Here is a 21,893-nt window from a genome sequence, read left to right on the forward strand (position 1 = left end):
TATCAGGAGATGAGATCACTATTTGGAGAGAAAGTGCTTGCACAAATCACTCTTTTGAATGCTCAATCGTTGTGTGAAGAAATTAACTTTACTTTTCCATTTTATCGTCGTTAACCCTAATTTTCACTATCATAAATACTGACGATTACTCTAACTGGTTCACATAGTCTACAAGTAGGTTCCGATAAACATTTGGTATCGCCTAAGTACCCATCTGCAATTAGAATTCTCTGACTACAGATCTAGTCTAGGGTATTTGCATGATCTTCAATGATTTGCCTACTCCTAAGGCAGAGTGCCTTAGTTACTGATTGTGTTTGCTTCCGGGGCAAAACTTGATGACTCTACCGGGTTTTCTGCTAGTGGTGTATCTAATCTCCTTACCCATCTTTTCTCATGTTGTTTTATGATGTGTTCCACTTTTTCCTTTCCCTTCTCATCTGTATTTTCATTAGTTGTTGGTGAATTCTTGCTTCTGCAGTATTTAGCAATATGTCCAATCTTGTTGCATGCATAACAGACAATATTGTTCTTTTGAATTACTTTGTTAAACCCTTGATTTCCTTGATTTCCTTTATCTGCATTGGTTAGCCATGTGTCCAAATCTACTACATGCATGACATCTTACATTTCCAAGACTGATGAATGATGCATTGTTCTGATTCTTCCTATTTCTGCACTGACTAGCCATATGACCGTATTTAATGCAAACAAAGCATGCACCATTGAATTTGTGAGCATTAGGTTGTCTTACTAGTGATTTATGGTTCTGGTTGTTGTCATGATTATGTTTCTGTCTAGATGATTGATCTTGTTGTGCAGTATCGGATCTTTCTCCTTTTTCTTAACCAAGACCTCTCTTGTTGGTACCATTCCTCTGACTCTTCATTAGTTCACCAAGTTTAGCGGAGCTGGCTTGAAAGTTTTCCTTGTACTCATTTGTAGTGACCAAGTCATCTCTCATGATTATAAATTGTCTCTCAAGTTCCTGTTCATTATTCCAAGACTAGACTAATTCAATTTTTAGCATATCATTCTCATGTGTCAGTATGTTGCATTCATCAGATCTGTCCTTCAATGCTTGAGCTAGGTTTTCTTCATTTTTTTTGGTCTTCAATCTCCTTGCACATTCCCATGGTTAAGATTTGCATCTCATTCTTCAAGATAGTGTTCTCTTGAGTGAGTTTGTGACATTGATCCTTCATAGCATCTTCCTCATCATTGTTCTGATTTTACAATTGATCACAAAGTTTCTTCCTCTTAGCTTGAACAATTGAAATCTTTACTTGCCATGAAATGATGTGTTCCATAGCTTTCTTTAGTTCATTTTTCAATTTACTGTTCTCCATCTGCTCATTATCAAGATCCTCAAGCGCAAGTTAAACTTGCTGCTACAGATCGGTTTCCATTGATTCCAAATTTTGGATCTTCCTCAAGTGGTTAGACTTCTTCCGAGGAACCAAGCTCTAATAGAAATTGTTGGAATCCAAAAACACTGAGAGGGGGGGGGGGGGGGGGTGAATAAGTGTTCTACTAGCAATATTAATTTTGAACTTATTGCTTATAAATCGGTTAACAGTAAACAAAATTAAAGTGCATACACCAAATAACACATAAAGAGGCAACACCATAACAACAATATTTATACATGGAAAACCTTGCAAAGGGAAAAACCACGATGGGGCTGATACCCACAATATCTATATACTTGATCAAGGTATACAAATATTACATGAAGGGGATTGCACATGCAATCAGGCCAACCACCTAGTGCTCACTGCTCAAAAGAAGTCATACTAACTTACATAATACTACAAAGTAATTACAATTAATAATAAACTTATAAGATGCATCTGACCATGCTGGATAAGTTTCGGTTCAAGCTTTGATAACCTTCATTGTGTACCTGTTTGTTGATGCTCTATTTTGCCCTGTTCTGCTACTGGTTTAGACTGTGCACGTGAAACTGCACGCAAAGGCTTCCATTCTCTGACTAAAATGCATACTGATAATTCCTGAATAATTCACATCCTCTATCATTCCCGATCCATCGCTGAAGGGATCTACTTAATTATCATTCTATCTTACCATCATGTCGACTTCAATGAAGAGTATAATCTTGTCAGCTACTAGATCACAATGCATTTCATATATAATCCCAATGATCATGTCAGCCTTCACACATTACCATAAATTCCATGAAAGAGATAATTGGGGCCATAAGATCTCTTAGTCGGGTCCTATCCATAATCAAGTTCCAAGTACACGTTATCGGGATTAGGACTTAACCGGTTGTGAAGCAAAGTGAATATCGGTTGAGTGTAGTGAATGTCGGTTAACCCAAACAAAGCAAAGTGATAAACCAATGAAACCCAATACAAAATATTTACACCCGGAGATGAATTCCCATGTGTTGCCATCAATGACATCCCAAAATGCCATTGGCTCTTACCGAAAGAGTGTCGATTGCCAACATTAATATCATGGACTATAAAAAGTTGATGCAGTTAAAAACAACTCTTTATTTCTACCCATAAACATGTTTTTCATTATTGAATTTAAGCTGAACAAAAGATATGTGATATTAAAGGTAATTCTAATTTGAGTTTGTTCACTATTCTTTAAATCAGAGTAGAAAATGCTCTCATTCTAAATCTGATAAACTGACTTGAACTGGTGTAACCATGTTGTATATTCTTAAGACTAACTAAGTTTTGTAAATTACAATAGCTTTGATGTGTAAGAACCAGTTTCACCTTTAAAATCATCATTTTGGATACTTCAATACATTTTTCAGTAGTTGATTTGGCATAGAACCATCAAATTTAGATAGTTTTTTCACGCAAGTAATGCATAGGTAGAGTGACCTATAGGCATTAATTTTGTTGCATCATTGAATTCAAAAATTAAATATGATAGACTTTTATTCATATTCTTTTAGATTCCCTTGGACTTTCGTGCTCCTTTAGTATTTTCATTCAATCTCTTTCCATAATATTGTAGAAATTTGTGAAAAAAAATATTGGGAATGCATTGGAAGTGCTAGCTTGTCTTTGGGGAGAAAGAGCAAGGATTCATTAATTTTACAAATCTTTCTAACATGATAGAAAAAAAAGTTATTAAAGGATTAAGTCAGGAAAAAAATGGGTTTAGGGTAAGGGGGAAAAATTATTACAAAAAACACAAAAATCCCAGCCCTAACCTAAAAAATGATTTTATTTTTTACAAAAAAAACAATTAAATTGATTAAAAAAATGATTTTGTAATTACTAATTTTAAGGATCATGCAAATTTTCAATGGAAAAAACTTGAAATAGTGTCATAATCGTTCAATTTTTTAATGAAAAAGATGTGATTTCTCTAATAATTTAGAAAGTTGTGTTAATTTTATGTACATGTGTTTTCTATGAATGTCATATCTAACTCTATTCATGAGGGTCTTTAAAATGGTTATATATGTATTTGGATTCTATCCATGTTCATGCAACTTTGTATATAGATGTTAGTATTGTCAAGGTTTTGGTGTGAGGAACAATCTTGGTTGTAGAAAAGGAGGCTTGACCCGTAAACAAAGAGGGGAAACAAAAAAATAATTATAGAAATTATATGAATAATAATAAACTCATAAGTCTGGTGAGAATAGTAGTTAATTGTGTGGAGTAGTAGTAGGTATCAACAAGTAGAAGACGATTTCTAAATGCATAACTCTAATCATGTAACTTTTTGTTTTATAATTGTTTGTCAAGACAAATAGATTTGGTGTTGTATTGTAAAACCTCAACAATGTTATAAAGAATAGTTTCTTGTTTGGAATAACAAGATGACTACATGTATGAAACATTTCTAAAAACAAGTAAGATTATTGTTATAGTATTCTTTTATATATATATATATATATATATATATATATATATATATATATATATATATATATATATATATATATATATATATATATATATATATGTGTGTGTGCTAAAATTTTATTGTTCTTATGTAACGTTTAATATTCTTAATATCTGAAAGAGAATCTACATACAGCTCTTATCAATATTAAAATAATTTTTAAATTTATATAAATTTTTACTATAAAATTAAATGATAAAATTGACATAAATTTTTAAATTTCTCAAATAGAACAATATATATATTATATAACTATCTTGCGATAATTAATAAAATTGATGGTTGCCTTTAAAACTCAAGAGTTACAATAATATATGCTTTCTAAATTTAACTATTACAATATATTCTGAATAAAGAATCATGTAGTGTTGAACTTGTAATTGAACTTTGATAATTGGATTCTCATTTTGATTCTAATTCCATACAAATTCATTAACTTATACTTTCCAATTCAAAATAAAAATATAAGTCATACTCAAATTATCATATTTAACTGATGACATATTATCAGCGATAGCGGTTAGATAAAAATAATAAATCAAAAATATTTTTAGAAGAAAACAACCACAAAGTGAGGTTCATTACTTACCCTTGGGTTATATCCATGCACCAGCCTGAGTTGGAACAGATCTGGAGAAGGGCATCCTTCCATTCGTCAATCTCTTCTCTTGAATATCTATCTGGATGGGCATAATGTCTGAGAAATGCTTGCTTATACGGACTGGACTCCTTTAGAGGATATCTAACATGAGCTGGATCCACATGGTAAAACAGGGGAATAATCAGACCAGGGGTCCTCAACATTGCAGCGGCCTCCTTGAGACACCAAGCCGAGCCCACATAGCCTTGGGAAAATATAGGAATGCGTATGGCACTGCTCTCGATTGCTTTTACCAAGCTCAACCCAATTATTTCCCCCTTTTCCAGTTTTTCACTGTCTAAGAAGACAACTAATCCTGCTGCGGAGAGAGCTTGATAGAGATGAGCAACCAGAGTGTTTCTGACATCTGCTCCCCTGAAACTCAGAAACACATGATACCTCTTACTGCTGTGGAAGGGAAGTTTAGTTGTGGGAGGCTTGTATGTGACAACCGCACCTTTTAATGTTTGAATCAGGTCATGCACAATCATCTTGACAAGCTTCGCTTCTCTTCTGTAATCAAAATTTAAATGTAATAGACATTAATAGGAGCATTCATGAGAGATAATTTCCTCTTAATTAAAACTAAAGGAATATAAGTTAATGAGTTTGAATTAAAATAATATAAATTTATATAAATTTAAAGAAAATTAAATATTATTATTTGAAATAGTAGAAAATAAAAACTATTTAAAATTAATATTTAATTTTAAATATAAAGACATCAATAAATTCTAACATATATTAATAAAATAAATAAATAAATTATATTAGAGATGTTATATAATAAAAAAAATATTTTGACCAAATTTCCCTCACACTAACAAATATATTTTTTTCAATCATTTTTAAAAAATTCAGATTGCCTTGGCACTTATCATCAAAGTTTATAACTAGAAAGATAAAGAATGGCAAACTGAAAATGCTAATTATGCGGAGAGGTGTTCCTATAGCCATAACACGAAAGAATATTTCTTGTAAACAAAAAAATCTAAGATTTAAATTGACATGTTTTCTTCTGTCAGACGTGTCTTTTCAGTTTTATTTTGGCATTATATAACTGACACTAGTAGAACCTGAATCACATCGAATGCTTGTTGAAGTTATGCATTAAAATTTTAAGTCTTTCTTTGAGCTTATAAGACTGGAGATCCTCCTACGAGTGCTAATAGGATCGGCTCTTCCAAATGTGATTTTTCTCTGTGTTTCTGGCTCTGTATCATTTTTTTTATGATAATTATAGGTATGTGCTTTGGCTTCTGTTTCAGGTTTCGTCTGCATTCTTCGTTCAATCTCTTTTCTGTTTGCAGTTCTGATTTAAGGCCATAGAATAGGGTTTGAAAGTTTCTATAGTGTTTTCACGACATCCATTTTTTTTTGGCATATCCTACAATCACTTTTGTTCGATGCATTCTAGCAAACAAATTTGTAAGCTTAATGTTTGCCTCTCTTAAACGATATAGGAATGGTAATTTGTTTAAATTCACCAGGCTTAACTATTCCTTGAAATTAAAATACCGAAAATTTGTGGCCTTGTTGGATGAAAATTTTGTAAACTCGAAAGATTTACAAAAAAATAATTTTCAGCCACAATATGGTGAGATTGAATCTCTTCTCACAAAAGGGAGGTTGCCTTCTTGTTGCAACAAGACAATTAGTATCTATTTAACTGCTATCACTATATTCTCTTTTTTCAGAATGGGTGTTAGCCCAACTCTCTTACTTCATAGTAGACCTTCTCCTTTACAACAAACTCCCAATTACAAGATACTAAAAAATCACTGTAAGCCCAAAAGTCTTATATGGTATTTCTCTTATTGATTCTTAAAACTTTAATTGCAATATATTAGTACCTCAAAGTCATACACATATACCACAATCTTTCTACTCTAAACAATAACTTGGCACAACACAAAGTCTCCACCTTATTACTATTCATAGATAACTGATTCACAATAAAATACAATAGCACAAAGTCTACAATATTTCACCTTAATATCTGCCAATCTAGTAACTTCTCACAATACCCAATTGAATCCTTAAAAATTGTATGACAAGAATGACATAAGAACACTTTCACATACCACGAGGTGTTTCCAAGACAAAGATTGGAGAACAACTTCTATTTATTTATTGAAAGAATTTTTGGATATTTACTACAAGCACAAAGTCTATGATAGCTCTCCAATCTAGCAAAGTCTCGATGTATTAGCCAAAAGATAACTATTTAAAAGGGGCTTCCCTTTTATTTAGAGAAGAGCCATGAGAAAAACTAGGAAATCTACAACTAACTTGACTTATTCAAAATACAATTCTATTTGACTTAGGACTAGTACTTTCTTTACATTAAAACTACATATGTACAAGTAGACATGTAAATTCTCAAAAACAAAATGCAAACTACAACATCAAAACTTATACAAGAAAATACTAAGTGTCGAGTGAAACTTCTTCGTTTTCATCGGAATTCTTTTTCAAAAACTGCTCGAACTTGCCGAGGGCTTCTTTCGTTGATGATTCGTTAGGTCTGGCAATAGCATGAGCCCTGGTGATTGAATCGCCAATGTTGACACACCCTTTCTTGTGTTTCTTCAGAAGAGATTCCAAATTATCCAAAACCAATTGAAAGTCTCTCAACTTATCAATAGAAAGAATTGAGAAATCCCCCTTATCCATTACTGTGCTAATCAATAGATTGAATTCTTGGATAATGGTGTCAATCAGCAAAAGCTTCTAGTCTTCATCAACTAGCTTGCATGGAGATTCAAACTTTATCGATGATATCAAACCTTTTCTCATTCTAATCCTTTTGAGATTTCCAAAGATCTTTGACTAATTCAAATACATCCATTTTGTACTCCAAAGCTTCCCATAGTTCAATATACGTTTGCTGAGTAGGAATGACTTCACTGTCAACAAGAACATTTAGATCAAAATCTTCAAGCTTGAGCCAAGCATCAAGGTCTTTTTCTTGCACCTGTATTTCTTGTGATAAATGGTCAAGTGTTTGATCCAATTGAGATCTCACACTATCCAAGTTATATAACAATTTGTTTATAGAACTCAAAAGATGAGTTCCTTGAGAAAAAAATTTGTTTGTCCATTTTGCCATAGCTTTCCCATGTACCAAAATTCGCTCTGCCCTTTTTACTACTTATTCATCAATGGAGGAACCAACAAGTTCAGGCTGAGTGATTTTGCATAGCACAAAAGTTGTTCCACCTGCAGTTTGAGTTTATCCTTGATCTATTTATCCCCATCATACCTCATGTTCAAAGAATCAAGTGTTGACTAAACAACCTCCTTGGCACTCTCATGGGTTTTTTTTTTCTGAGATCAATACTTCGTATCTCATAATCTATCTCTTGTATCTCATCCCTTGATTTTCCTTGAGGTGGAATTGCTACTTCTGCATATTTATTCCTTGATTCATCCACTTAAATCCTTGAAAGGATTTTTGCTTTCTTGACACCTTTTTGCTTAGGAGGTGCCAATTGCCAAAAATCAAAGTCATCTAGGAAGATAACTTATTTCTTTCATTTCAAGGTCATTGATTGTAACCAGTAAGGAAGAGTGGAAATTGCTCCAGTGCAAGCAACTGTAGTCTGGACATGTATAGTTTGCAGTGAGGCAGTGACAGTTACAATAGGCTTGTGTGTGTCATAACTGCAAGAGGAACTTCTATAGCTAAAACAACTGGGAGGGCATCAGACATAAACTTATCAAAGCCAATATATGCCTCATCAACCATGGTGGTAGTTACTTCTGAAAGACTTGGAAAAGAGGGAAGGAAACCAAAAACATTGTTTACATTATCCTAAGGGAATGCTTCAAAGGGTGGCTAGAGTGTTGTTGGTGGGACGACTAGTTCAGGTCCCTGTGCTAGCACCAAGAGCCAGAACCAGGACCATGTTACCTCCAGATTCATCAAGGAGGATCTGGAGAAAATCAACAAGAAGATTATTCAAAAGAGTACTAATCTGGTGCACACTCTCAGTTGAATGCTTTCTTCTATTTTTGGGGGTCTTTTCATCTTGCTTTTTGGCATTGGGTCTGTGTGAGGTTTATCTCCTGTTTTGCTTATGTTTAATGTCTTTTTGGCTGTTGGCCTTGGTCTATAAAACTTTGGGTTTCAAGTCCCTGTAAAACTTGTTTATCTCTATCAAAAACTTATTGGTAGGGTTTAATTAAGGTTAGGTATACATTTTAATTATTTACTAGTCCAGTTATTGTTAAAGGATTCAATTAAAGTTATTCAATTAATGTTAAACTTCAACTAAAGTTATATCAACCCTAAACCTAACTGCAAGATTTATCCTAGAATAGTAACTTTAATCATAACCTAACATTAATCCTATTCATAACTCTAATCTAACCTAAACCCTAACATAATCCTAGTACCTCTAAACTCATTGATCCTAGTTCCCTAGTTAAACCTTTATGCTAAAGTTATTGATGACTTAACATTACCCCTAATTAAATGTTAGCCCTAACCATAAATAAATATTAACCCTAACCTTAAGCTCGAGATTTAATATAGAACCCTAACCCTAACAACATGCTTTATACTTAAACACTAACCCTATATAATTCTAACACTATCTTTAACCCTAATTGAATTGTAATACATATTAATTGAACACTAAGCCTAACCCTCACATTTCTAATTAAACCCTAATGCTAACCCCCATAACTTAACCCTAACCATAAACCTAAGCTTTATTATAGAACCCCAACCCTAACACCATGATTTATCCTTAAACCCTAACCCTATTTCAATCCTAACACCAATTATAGCCGTAATTGAACCTTAATTGAATGGTAATACTTATCCTAATTCAACATTAAGCCTAATCATAACATTGATTCTAATTGATCCCCAATCCTAACCCTAAGCATTAACCTACAATATTGTATCATAACCTTAGCCCTAACCCCAATCTAACCTTGTCCCTAACCCTAACCTAGCCATAATTGAACCCTAACCATAATTAAACCCTAAACTTGACCCTGACACTAATTAAACCTTACCTCTAACTCAAATAATAATCTAACCATAATTGAACAATGACACTAAAATTAACTCTAACCCTATTTGAACCATTACCTAAACCCTAACCTTAATATAATTGAAGCTTAACCCTAATTAAACTCTAATTCTAACCCTAGAACTGTAATTAAATCCTAATCTTAACCATAACCTTAATTGTGCACGAATCATAACCCTAATTGAACTATAACTCTAACCCTATTTGAACCCTAATTGTAAATAAAAAATTATGTCTACAACTCTTATTGAATACTAATCCTAACCCTGACATTGATTCTCTAATTGACCCCCAACTCTAATCCCAAGCATTAACCTTATTACCGTAACCATAACCAGAACCTATCCCTAACCCTAACCCAAAATAAGATCCTAACCCTCACCTAACCATAATTCTAACTCTAACTCTAACTCTAAATCATAAATATGAACATTAACCATAATCTTAACTCTAACCATGATTTAAATCCTAACACTAACTCTAACCATGAAGTGAATGTTAACCTTAGCCATAATCCTAACCACAACCCTAAACCCTAAGTCTAACCATAAACTCAACCCTAACTCCAATCTTGACCATGATCATAGCCCTAAGCCTAAACCTAATAATAAAATAAGATAATTATATATTAACTAATTTAATATCTTCATGTTGTGTGGCCACTGCTGCTAGCTTACATATTAATATTACATATATAAAATACATGGAGAGACATCCTTTCCAAGAAGCTTATTTGTTGTCAATTTTATACAAAAAAGCCAAATAAACACCTTGACAAGAATATCTCTCTCAAATTATATATAATATTAATATATATATAAACTAATAAAAGTATCTTGACAGCGAGGGTTTACACAAATCGTGAGCATAAAACCAATTTATACCAACGCAGGTGCAGAAAACCAGATTTATGAGATAACAGGCTTCAATATTAGTGTGCTGAAATAGGTGTTCAAAAGATTGGATTATGAGTTGATACATTTTGGGACTGAAATTATCTCCGTGAGCTACTATGATAACCTCGTCTTCCAGGCTTCTGTATTAATGTCTTCACTCCTCTTCCTTTCACTCCTCTTCCTTTTAGCAGTGTACATCCATATTTCTAACTGACTAACTGAAATATAATATGAAAACCCAAGCAGAAATTTGATGTTGTCGTAAACGTAATGGTGTATGCGGATTTCACACAATCATTGATAATGACGGTAGCAATTTCAGACAAGCGATCAAGTGGACCCCTGGGCCTTCCTGGGACCCTTTACCCCAGTTATGTGGATAACTACTCTTTGCATTTAAGCTTCATTACATAAATATTTATTTGCAAATTCATAGTTATCAATTTTGTTTTGTAATCGATCTGATAAAATCTTCCTATTTTTATGTTGGAATTGTTTTTAATTATATTAAAACGAAATAGAACAATCTGTTATCACATCGATCAGAGTTACAAATAATGAAAAGGTTATATTAATATAATATATAGTGTCACTAAGTACGTATCAAAAAATTCTATTTTGATAAAAAAATTAAATAATATATAAAAATATTTTTAAATAAAATTTATATCCTGTATTTATATATATAAAATTAAATTAAATATTTCTAAAGTAAAATAATTGATCAACATAATTTAGATAAATATATTTAAACAATCTATAGTAGAAAATAATTTTTTCATAAAAACTTGAAATAATATAAATTATAAAAATAAAAAATATAATAAAAATATTTTTAATAATATATGAAAATATTTTGCAATTCACAATCTTCCATATCCTTTATTCTCTTAGCGTCCATGATGGATCATATAGTATTATGACCAAACACACAATTAAAATCAGAAGCAACTGTAGAATATTAATATAGATTGTAGAAATTTAATTATTTTAATATTTTACTTCTCAACCCTAAGATTTGAGCCTTTAAAAAAAACTTAATTAAATTAAGTAAGTTGTAAATTATAAATTTATCAAATTTGACGATTACAAAATATTACAGCATTATAAATTCTCAATTCAAAAAAATGTAAGTCATACTTAAATAATCATATCCGTGTGAAGATCCTAACCCTAAAACATAAACCTTTATCCAGCGGCAGCCATTAGAATATATAATAAATCAAAAAATCTGAAACACACGCTGAAAGTGAGGTTCATTACTTACCCTCCAGTTACATCCGGCGACCAGCCTGAGTTGGAACAGATCTGCTGAAGGGCATCCTTCCATTCGTCAATCTCTTCTCTTCGGTATCGATCTGGATGGCCATAATGTTTGAGAAATGCTTGCTTATACGGACTGGACTCCATTAGAGGATATTTAACATGAGTTGGATACACATGATAAAACAAAGGAATGATCAAGCCAGGGGTGTTCAACATTGCAGCAGCCTCTTTCAGACACCATACTGACTCTGCGTAGCCTAAAGAAAATATAGGAATGCGTATGGCGCTGCTCTCGATTGCCTTTGACAAGGTCAACTCAATATCTTCCCCCGTTTCCAATTTCTCACTATCTACGAAGACATTCAGTCCAGCTGCGGAGATGGCATCATAGAGATGACCAACCAGAGTCTTTCTGACATCGCGTCCCCTATAACTCAGAAAAACATGATACCTGTAATCGCTATGGAAAGGAAGCCCAGTGGTTGGAGGCTTGTATTGTTCCATTGGAGGCTGTTCCATTTTGGAGTTGGATCTAAAGAGGGGGTTAACAATGATAGAAAGAAAACAGAGGACTGAATCCTAAATTTCACATCTTGAACTCGAGTATACAGATGTTCAAACTATTACCACACGTTCAACATATGCACTCTTAAACTTAAAAGGCAGAAAGAAAACAGGGGACTCAACCCAAAATTTCAGATCCAGTAATCGACCACACAAATGTTTCCAATTCCAAATTACACATTGCCGTGACATATCTGCTTATAAATTGCAAATGACACGCAACCCTGCCGGCGTCCGGGTCTACTTTTATTGAATATTTTATTCAGTCACAATATCTTGACTGGTACGGGAGGCATTTTTATTTGTGAATGCAATATTAACTAAGGGAGAGGGACGCAGCTATTTGTCTCCATCATGACGGTGATGGCTGCAGCTTGCATAAGATCCCTTCTTCGTTCACACTAGATGCTTTCCCTTACAAAGCTAGAAGTGGGCTCCACCTGTCACATTCTTCTGCACTCTTTCCTACACTCTGCCGTTGTCAAATGAGTTGGAAAGCAATTTCTTTGTCACGAAGCAAGGTTGAAGTGTGAACATGTGTAGTGGGATTTTCTCGGTGATGGGACATAAATGTGTTTCCAGCTCACTGACAACTGCTTCGCGTGTTTTTGTGCACTGTATTGACAATTGTACTTGCTTATAGAGATTGAACTATCGAGTGATGCGACCTTAGGATCATGCTTTCCTTCACGGTGCGTTTAGTAAAGGGAACAACTGTTGTACACTTATTAGTTCCTGCGACAGCATGGAACTATAGCCGAGGGTTTGTCCTAGACGGTGATTAAACAGATCTTGCACGCCCAATCACAACTCAATATTATTTCAAGATTTCTCTTTTCGCAATGTTCATATAACAAAACCGATCGACATTTAACAATTGACTGTTGAAATCAATCTCGGCAGGTTTTGATTGGATGATCAGAGGCATTCATCGTTATAAATACAAGAGAACGCGTGACTTCCGAGGGCAGGACTGACTCATTATAGCTGCTCATGCAAACACCAAGATGAGAGAAAGCACAACTTCAGAGGACAACGCCTCCAAAACAGGTAGCTCGGGCCTACAAAATGTTGGCTTCGAAAAACCTGGCTCTGCAAAACCCCTGGGGATCATCGTACGGTACAGGTGACAAATTGGGGCGAACAACTGGTGATTAGGGTTTCAGACATTTTGCATGCTGAGAAACTGTAGTGCGTTGGGCCGAGTGACATTGCAGATGAAAATGAACGTGAAGACAACTTTCGACTAATTGATGTATAATTTGGATAGAGTGAAGGAGGCAAGCATTAGATTCAGAGTGTTTACATCAAATTATCATTAGGGTTTTATCATTTTGTCCTTTACTTTGTCATTTGTGAACAAGGAAACTACATAATAGACTGATCCTAAAGTAATTATTTGCAGAAAAGGCTTTATGACTTATACAGACATGCTTGAAGAATTTGGTGATAAAGTAAAATTTTGGTTAACTTTCAATGAACCCAAGATATTTACAGTTGTAGGTTATGACAATGGTCATTTTGCTCCTCAACGTTGTTCCTACACTTTTAGAAATTGTATAGCCGGAAACTCCACTTTTGAGCCATATATTGTGGCCCATAATGTATTGATAGTGCGTGCAGCTGCTGTGGAGCTATACAGGAAAAGTATAAGGTTCTTTTCTCTTTTTGGGCGTACTCCAATTCTTGACCTATTTTGGTTTTCATTCGACATCAATAGGATTTCAATTTCAATTTCCACTTAGAGGGTTGGAAACCCGTGCATTACTGGGCTTGTTCACAATGCATCTTATTGAATTTTTTAAAACCTCTTTCAATTGTGCAATATGGTTTACTTTTGCTCTTTCATCGATTCCCTATTGACCCAACTTTGCTTAGATTGGAGGGAAGCAAGTCGAAACAGGGGGGGGGGGGGCATATAGCTACTCACAAATTTCATCACTTTCCTTAGTAAGCATTAGGTGATTTTGTGATCTAACGTGTGTTTTGTAGGGTGCGGTTTCTAACTGTGTACTGCAGATACCGCTGGGGGCTTCGTCCGACAACTTATGGATATATCCTTTTTCAAATGATGTTTACTTTTATGTACTTTAGCTTGCATATGCACGTAGTACTCATATGACCGTTAAAGTGAGGGCTAAATGTAGCGTCGTAAATTGTACGCACTTGCTAGGGTGGTACAATTTCACACCTAGTTTAGCACCCGTCTTGGTGCATTTTACATTTTGCATTGCATTTCTCCTTTAGCACTTAATTAATCAAATTAATTAGGTCTAAGGTCCTATTTCATCGTCCTCTACATCATAAAGTTGGGCCCTTTCATTAAAGCGTGCCCTTTTCATTTTATTCTTCCAATACATCACTCAATCAAAAACCCTAATTAAGTCTTATTTTGAACTTGGGGGCTTGGTTTCGGGGGTCAAAACATCTCGAAATCACCTGTAACTTCGGGATTCTCTCTAAAATCATTATATCCAACGGCCCTGAAAATTTGGTGAAAAGTTGTTGGGACCGTGGCGCCCGGAGTGCACATGGTCCCGGACATTTTTCCCGAAATTTTAGGAGCACAATCCAATCACAAAATAAAGCTTAACCCCAAAAAATTGGCGGGAAATTCAATCTCTAGGTCGGCCAAAAGACGAAATTACGATCTAGGGTTTCCTACATAAGAGCTCTCTTTCTTCATTTGAAAGGATCCGGATTTTTGTTTTCAGAGACCTCATATGCAGCGAAAGAGCAGATCTTTGAAGACTTCAACAACATTCAACATCCTTCTATCAAGCATTTATCAATTTCATTCATCCATTTGGGGCTTGGAAGACATTGAAGAACAATAGGAGATTACCGACTGAAGATTGGCTTGTACTCCTCCCTTGGGGGTTGGGTATGATTTCATGTTTTTTTCATGTCTTTGCATAAGCTTCAATATATCCTTTATTCATGCTTTGGATCACTTTGCATCTTGATTTAGAGCATTTACATCGTCATTTACAAGCAATTAGGGTTTACTTTCTAGGTTGCTCTAGTTTGCTTGCTTGCATTTTAGGACCTTGCACACACACTAGGTCTGCACACACAATACATTTTACAATACAACTTGGCTATTCGTGGAGGTGGAAATCACCGAAGTGGGGGTTTGACTAAGGCAAAACCCTATATAGCTGCCCATACCCTTTTCAGATATAAGTGCGGGTTTCGAAACTCGGACGATGCCGTAGGTGACAGATCCGGGAAAAGCAGGTCGAGACAGCACTCCACATCAAATTGTAGAGCAAAAGACCTGGACAGGGGCATTGGGCGCCCTGGTCCCTGGGACAGAGGCGCTGGGTGCCCTGGTCCTCCTGACAGACAGCATTTTCTGACATTTCCGACAATTTTCCAGAGTGCAAAACAGCAGTTTCAGGTGCATTTTTCGAGATAGAATCAGGACAGTGGCACCCGCGCCCCCGTCCCGAACATTGTCAATCAGATTTTGACTCCGGGTACGCATCTGCATTCTTATTTCATCCTTGTATTTACAGCTATTCATTGTTTAATCTCAATTCTGCAATCGTGTTATTAGTTCATACTTGCATTTTGAGATTAGGACTTGAACTTGCATCATTTGATCTTCCAATTTCAACAAAGGAATAGAAATCCTAATAGGTAGCTCGTGGCTCTCTCTTTCACAAGAAGAAGTAGCCAATTGTGTGATACCTCTAGGCTCTTTCGTATTCCGTAATGTGTGTCAAAAGATAGGATTAAGGCATGTTAACCTAGTCTCACTTTTTCCCCTACACATTTTGGTGAACCCGACATGAATCTATCATTGCTTCCTCTTGCATTACATTTGTTAGATCTAGATCTAGATTTAGTGTGTTTTCATTTCATTTTTCATTAAAAAGAAAAAAGAAAAAGTGTGTTTCTTTGCATTGTGTGTTTAAATTTTATGCAACCTGTATTTCAAAATGTCAGATTTTTATTTGCAAAATGTTTGTGCTTTTGATGATTATTATGAGTATAGCCAAGATGAATTGGTTGAAGCTTTAGATGAGTTTTTAAACCCTAAAGATGCCAAACCTTCATTTTACCAAAAACTCATACACCTTGTTACTATGCCATTTAGATGTGATGAGAAAGACAAGTCGAATGGTTCCTCTCAAGGGTACATTCCTATCAACTCTTCCACTGAATCTAGTAACATGGTTGTGTTCAATAATCCCCTCTATGAGGAGATGTCTCCTTTTGAATCAAAAGATAAACCTTTTAATCGATATGATCATGCTTTGTTGGATGATGCTCTTGATGACTTTGTGGCTTTATCGAAATCTTTAAACAAGAACAAGACTTCTAAATTGGTTAACATGATAAACTTGAATGAGCATAACAAGCCTCTCTTTGAAGTCCAAGGTGCTTATCCTTCTCCCACCTTTCAAGTTCCTAAATCACCTCTCCTTACTGTCCAAGGAAGGTATGATCATGATTCCTTTCGTACTCCGAATAAACCAATCATCACCGTGCAAGGAAGAAAACCTATAAGTCCTTATAGTTATGCCAAGCAAATAACTAGAGAGAGTTATCATGCGGTTGCCCATACTTATCACACCAGAAATAATAGGCAGCCTAATCCTCCTCCTGTTATTCCAGCTTCTCTTCCTAATCCTCAACCAATTCTTCCACAAGCTCCTCGTATTTCGCAAGTTCTGGGTAAGGAATATGATCTCATAGAACAACTTAAAGCTACCCCTGCTAAGATATCCCTTTGGGATTTGATTCAAACTTCTTCCGCTCATCATGGAATGTTACAAGATGCCTTGAAAGATTTGAATGTTCCTCCACCGAATACATCTATTAATATAGCATCTTTGGTTAACTCTGTGATGAATCCTAAAGCTCAAATTGTGTTTACCCAAGATGAGTTGACTACTAGTGAAATTCAACAACAATATGATCCCTTGATGATTGTGGTTATCATGAAAGACACTGCTATAAGACGAACACTAGTAGATAATGGCTCTGGCCTTAATGTGTGTAGCATTAATCTATTGCATAAAATGAATGTGGATACATCTCTCATTGAGCCTGATTCTCGTCCCATTCGAGGCTTTGACAATGTGGCTAAGACTTCATTAGGTATTATCACCTTACCTCTTATGGTGGGACCTGTTACTTTGCCTACTCCTATCCATGTTATGTCGGGAAATTTAACATACAACTTGTTATTAGGGAGGCCTTGGATTCACAGTATGCAAGCTGTCCCCTCTACATTGCATAGACAAGTTAAACTTATCTATAACAATAAGACATATACCTTGATAGGTGATACTAATTTCCAAGCTTGTCTACAAACATCTACTTCCAAAGGGGGTTCTTCTAAGCCATCCTCGTCTAGTGATGACTCTTTAAATAAGATACCTATTGATGAGTCCTCGCTCTCTGATGATCAAAATTCTTTGGATGAGTCTGGAACTCCTGAAGAAGATTCTTCTCGACTTGAATCTACACATAAGAAGGATTTTGATCCTGAGAAGGTTCTCGCAGAAGACGATTGGGGATCTCTTGATTTCAATCCCACCTTTGTAGGTGAATATAAGGTTCCTTCTAGAGAGCTTGAAGTTGAAAAGAAGGAAGAAGCTAAAAACCAATCAATCTTACCTGAACCTATCAGTAATAATTTTGTGGCCGCTTCTCAAACTTCTTCTCCTCACACCTCTAATTATGAAGAGTTTGATTCTTTGTCTTATGAAAAACCACCTTCTCTTCCTGAAATGGCTGATCGTTATGGTCGTGGTTTTTCGCATTTTTGCTAAGCATGGGTATCATGGAAATGGTTGTGGCGCTCATGAACAAGGGATAAAAGTTCCTCTAGAGACTAATTTTCACAATTATGCCTTTGGGCTTGGCTATAATCCCTGCAAACGTACTAAAGCTTCTAAAAGACCATGCATTAGTGTTAATGCTATCTCTACATCTCTATCAATGCAACACCTTGAGTATATTGATGGGAATCCTTCAGGTGACTGTGCTTTGGATGTCTTCCCTACCGACGATGCTTTAGCTGAATTCTTGGGAGCCTATGACACTCTTCCTCGTTATCATCACAATAGGGGACTCCCTTATTGTTTGAACACTGAAGCCTATTTTGGAAAAGAGATCGATAATGATGAGATTGTGAAAGAATTCCCTCAGTTAAAGGATACTCCTCAACAAAGTAATCTTCTCATAAGTGACACCACTAATGTTAAGATGGATCCTTGCAATGAAGAAAAAGTTATTAAAATTGGAAAATGTTTGGATGAAGAGGAACAAAAACAATATGAAGATTTATTGCATGAATTCCCTGAGATCTTTGTTTGGACATAATCTGACATGTCTGGTATAGATCCTAAGATTGTTACTCATAACATTGTCCTAGTTCCTGATGCTAAGCCCGTGAAACAAAAGATTCGAAAAATGAATCCTAAGGTGGCTCTGCTTGTTAAGGCTGAGATTGAAAAGTTATTGGAGGCTGGATTTATCCGCCCTATTGACTATTCCCCATGGATTTCAAATATTGTCGCTGTGGCTAAACCAGATAACAAAATAAGAATGTGTACCGATTTTCGAGATTTAAATAGGGCTTCTTTAAAAGATGATTTCCCTCTTCCAAACATTGACATGATAGTTGATTCTACGACAGGACATGCCTTGTTATCCTTCATGGATGGTTTTTCAGGATACAATCAAATTTTCATTAACCCTCAAGATCAATTCAAAACCGCTTTCACCACTCCTTGGGGTACGTTTTGTTGGATAATGATGCCTTTTGGACTTAAAAATGCTGGTGCAACTTATCAACAAACGATGACCCTTATCTTCCACGATTATATGCATAAGATTTTAGAGGATTATGTTGATGATATTTTAGCCAAATCCATTTTTCGCATAGATCACATTAAAATCTTTCATCAAATCTTTGAAAGAGTTCGTAAATATCACATGCGCTTGAATCCCTGAAAATGTGTTTTCGGTGTGGATAGTGGAAAACTATTAGGATTCATAGTTTCGCATCATGGGATTGAGATGGACACTAAGAAAATAGATGCTATTGTCAACATGCCACCTCCTAGAAATGTGTCTCAACTCAAAAGTTTGCAAGGAAAGATTCAAGCTATTCGTAGGTTCGTATCTCAACTTGCGGATCGTACCTTTCCTTTTACTCAACTTCTTAAAAAGGATATCACTTTTCAATGGAACGAAGATTTTCAGCAAGCATTTGAAGATTTAAAAGTGTATTTGGCTAGTCCTCCTATTCTTCAACCTGCCAAACCTTCTAAACCTTTCCTTCTATATACAACTGCTTCCTCTCATGCTCTCGCAGCATTGTTGGCACAACATGATAAAGATGGTAAGGAATGCCCGGTTTATTACATAAGTCGTACCTTACTCGATTATGAGACCCGATATTCTGCAATAGAAAGACAATGCTTGGCCTTGGTGTTTGCGACTCAGAAATTGAGACATTATCTTTTAAATTCAAAAGTCCACGTCATGGTAAAGTTTGATCCTTTGAAGCATCTTTTCTCTAAAACTGATTTATCAGGACGCCTAGCTAAGTGGGTTATGATGTTAACTGAATTTGACCTTAAATTTGTTTCACAAAGAGCAATTAAAGGACAAGCATTGACCGATCACTTAGTTGAGGCCCCTTCACCTTTCTCCTTCCCTAATTCTAAGTCTTTCCCCGATGACTTCATTCTTTCTATAGAAAAAGATGAAACTTGGGAATTATACTTTGATGGTTCTAAGTGTCGTACGGGATTGGGGGCAGGTGTTGTTCTGATCTCTCCTACAAGGAAACCCATTCCATTATCCTATCATCTAAATTTACTGTGTACCAATAACATTGCTGAGTATGAGGCTCTTATAGCGGGAATAAAAGCAGCCTTAGCTCTGAACATAAAACACATACATATTTATGGAGATTCTCAATTGATTATAAGACAAGTAACAGGACTGTATCAAGCAAAACAAGACAAATTATCACAATATAAAGACCTTGCTATCTCTTTATTACAAAAATTCGATTCTTATACCATGGAACCTGTTCCTCGAAAAGATAATCGACATGCGGACGCAATAGCATGTGTGGCTTCTTTTGTATCTTTAAAGGACCCTGTGGTTGATCTAAAATTTGTTATTCACAACCTTATTTCTTCGGCTATTGTAGACGATTCTAGCTTGGTAACATGTTGTGACTTTATAGACTTAGATGAATGGTACTCGCATATCGTAAGATATTTGACCGATAGTACCTTTCCTGATTCCGCCAATAGGAACACTAGGGCTAGAATCCGCAAGCTGTCTGCTAGGTATATTATTCTTTCTAATGTCCTTTACCGAAGGGGTTATGACGGTCTTCTCCTTCGCTGTCTTAACAAATTGGAAATCCCCGTTGCTCTTGAAGAGGCACATTTAGGTGCCTGTGGGGGGCATTTCGGAGGCAAATCCTTGGTTCAAAGATTGTTTCGTATGGGATACTATTGGCAAACTATGCAGAAGGATTCTTTTTCATTTGTTAAGAAATGTCATCAATGTCAACAACACAATAATCTGATTCATGCCTCTGCCCAAGAATTTCGTTCTCAAGTAGCTTCTTGGCCTTTCTTCGCATGGAGTTTGGATCTTATTGGTAAAATCTCTCCTCCTTCATCTCAAGGACACACCTTCATTATAACCGCAATAGATTACTTTACGAAGTGGGTAGAAGTTATTCCCCTTCGCTCTACTACTGCTGAAGTGATTTGTTAATTTCTTCGAGAAAACATCATTTCTTGATTTGAGATACCTTCCACTATAATCTCAGATAATGGGACATCATTTAAGAACAAGGACGTGAAAAAATTCCTCGAGAAGTATCATATCAAACATCGATTTTCTACACCATACTATCCTCAATCAAATGGTCAAGCCGAATCATCCAATAAGATAATTGAACAAATTCTTCGCAAAACCGTGAATAAGCATGGTAAGGATTGGAGTAATCGGCTAATCTATGCTCTTTGGGCCTACCGAACGAGTGTATGAATTGCTACAGGAACTACTCCGTATAATCTTGTTTACGGTGCTGACGCTATTATGCCTTTAGAGTTAGAGATTCCATCACTTAGGGTTTCTCTCAAAGGTATAGTAGATGATGACTCTTATAGAGAACAACGACTTCAACAGCTTGAGATGCTTGATGAACAACGTATAAATTCTCTTGAGCATATTCAAGCATATCATAAAACTCTACAACGAAGCTATAATGATAAGGTTATTCAACGTTCCTTCTCCGTAGGTGACTTAGTCCTCTATGAGAATCAGCGCAATGTGAATGCCTTACCTGCAGAAAAGGGAAAATTCAGTCCTAATTGGCTTGGACCATACATCGTTATTGAAGATTATGGATCAGGTGCTTACAAAATAGTGGATGTAGACGGTACGCCTCTTAAAGAACCTATCAATGCTATGCACTTGCGTAGATATTATGCTTAATTCTTCATTCCTTATTTATCTTCTTTTCAGTTCTTCAACATTGGGTAATATGTTAGTATCTCCTAATTAGAGCAAAAT

The 21,893-nt window shown here is 35.4% G+C and overlaps 1 protein-coding gene across 2 annotated transcripts in view; it reads right to left on the reverse strand.

Annotated features, from left to right (window-relative positions):
• The window catches only part of LOC131075882 (disease resistance protein RUN1), a 54,396-nt gene extending 41,436 nt beyond the window's left edge, over positions 1 to 12,960 (reverse strand). The window contains exons 1-2 of one of the 2 annotated variants that reach the window (XM_059214895.1): positions 11,758 to 12,960; positions 4,496 to 5,059 (exon numbers count right to left, since the gene is read on the reverse strand). In XM_059214895.1, coding sequence (XP_059070878.1) covers positions 4,496 to 5,059; positions 11,758 to 12,275 — 1,082 coding nt within the window. In that variant the 5' untranslated portion in view covers positions 12,276 to 12,960. The remainder of the gene's footprint in view (positions 1 to 4,495; positions 5,060 to 11,757) is intronic. The other variant, XM_058012815.2, reaches the window with a different exon arrangement.
• Between the last annotated feature and the right edge of the window lie 8,933 nt (positions 12,961 to 21,893).

The sequence above is a fragment of the Cryptomeria japonica genome, unplaced genomic scaffold, assembly GCF_030272615.1.
Source record: "Cryptomeria japonica unplaced genomic scaffold, Sugi_1.0 HiC_scaffold_17, whole genome shotgun sequence".
Classification (NCBI taxonomy): domain Eukaryota; kingdom Viridiplantae; phylum Streptophyta; class Pinopsida; order Cupressales; family Cupressaceae; genus Cryptomeria; species Cryptomeria japonica.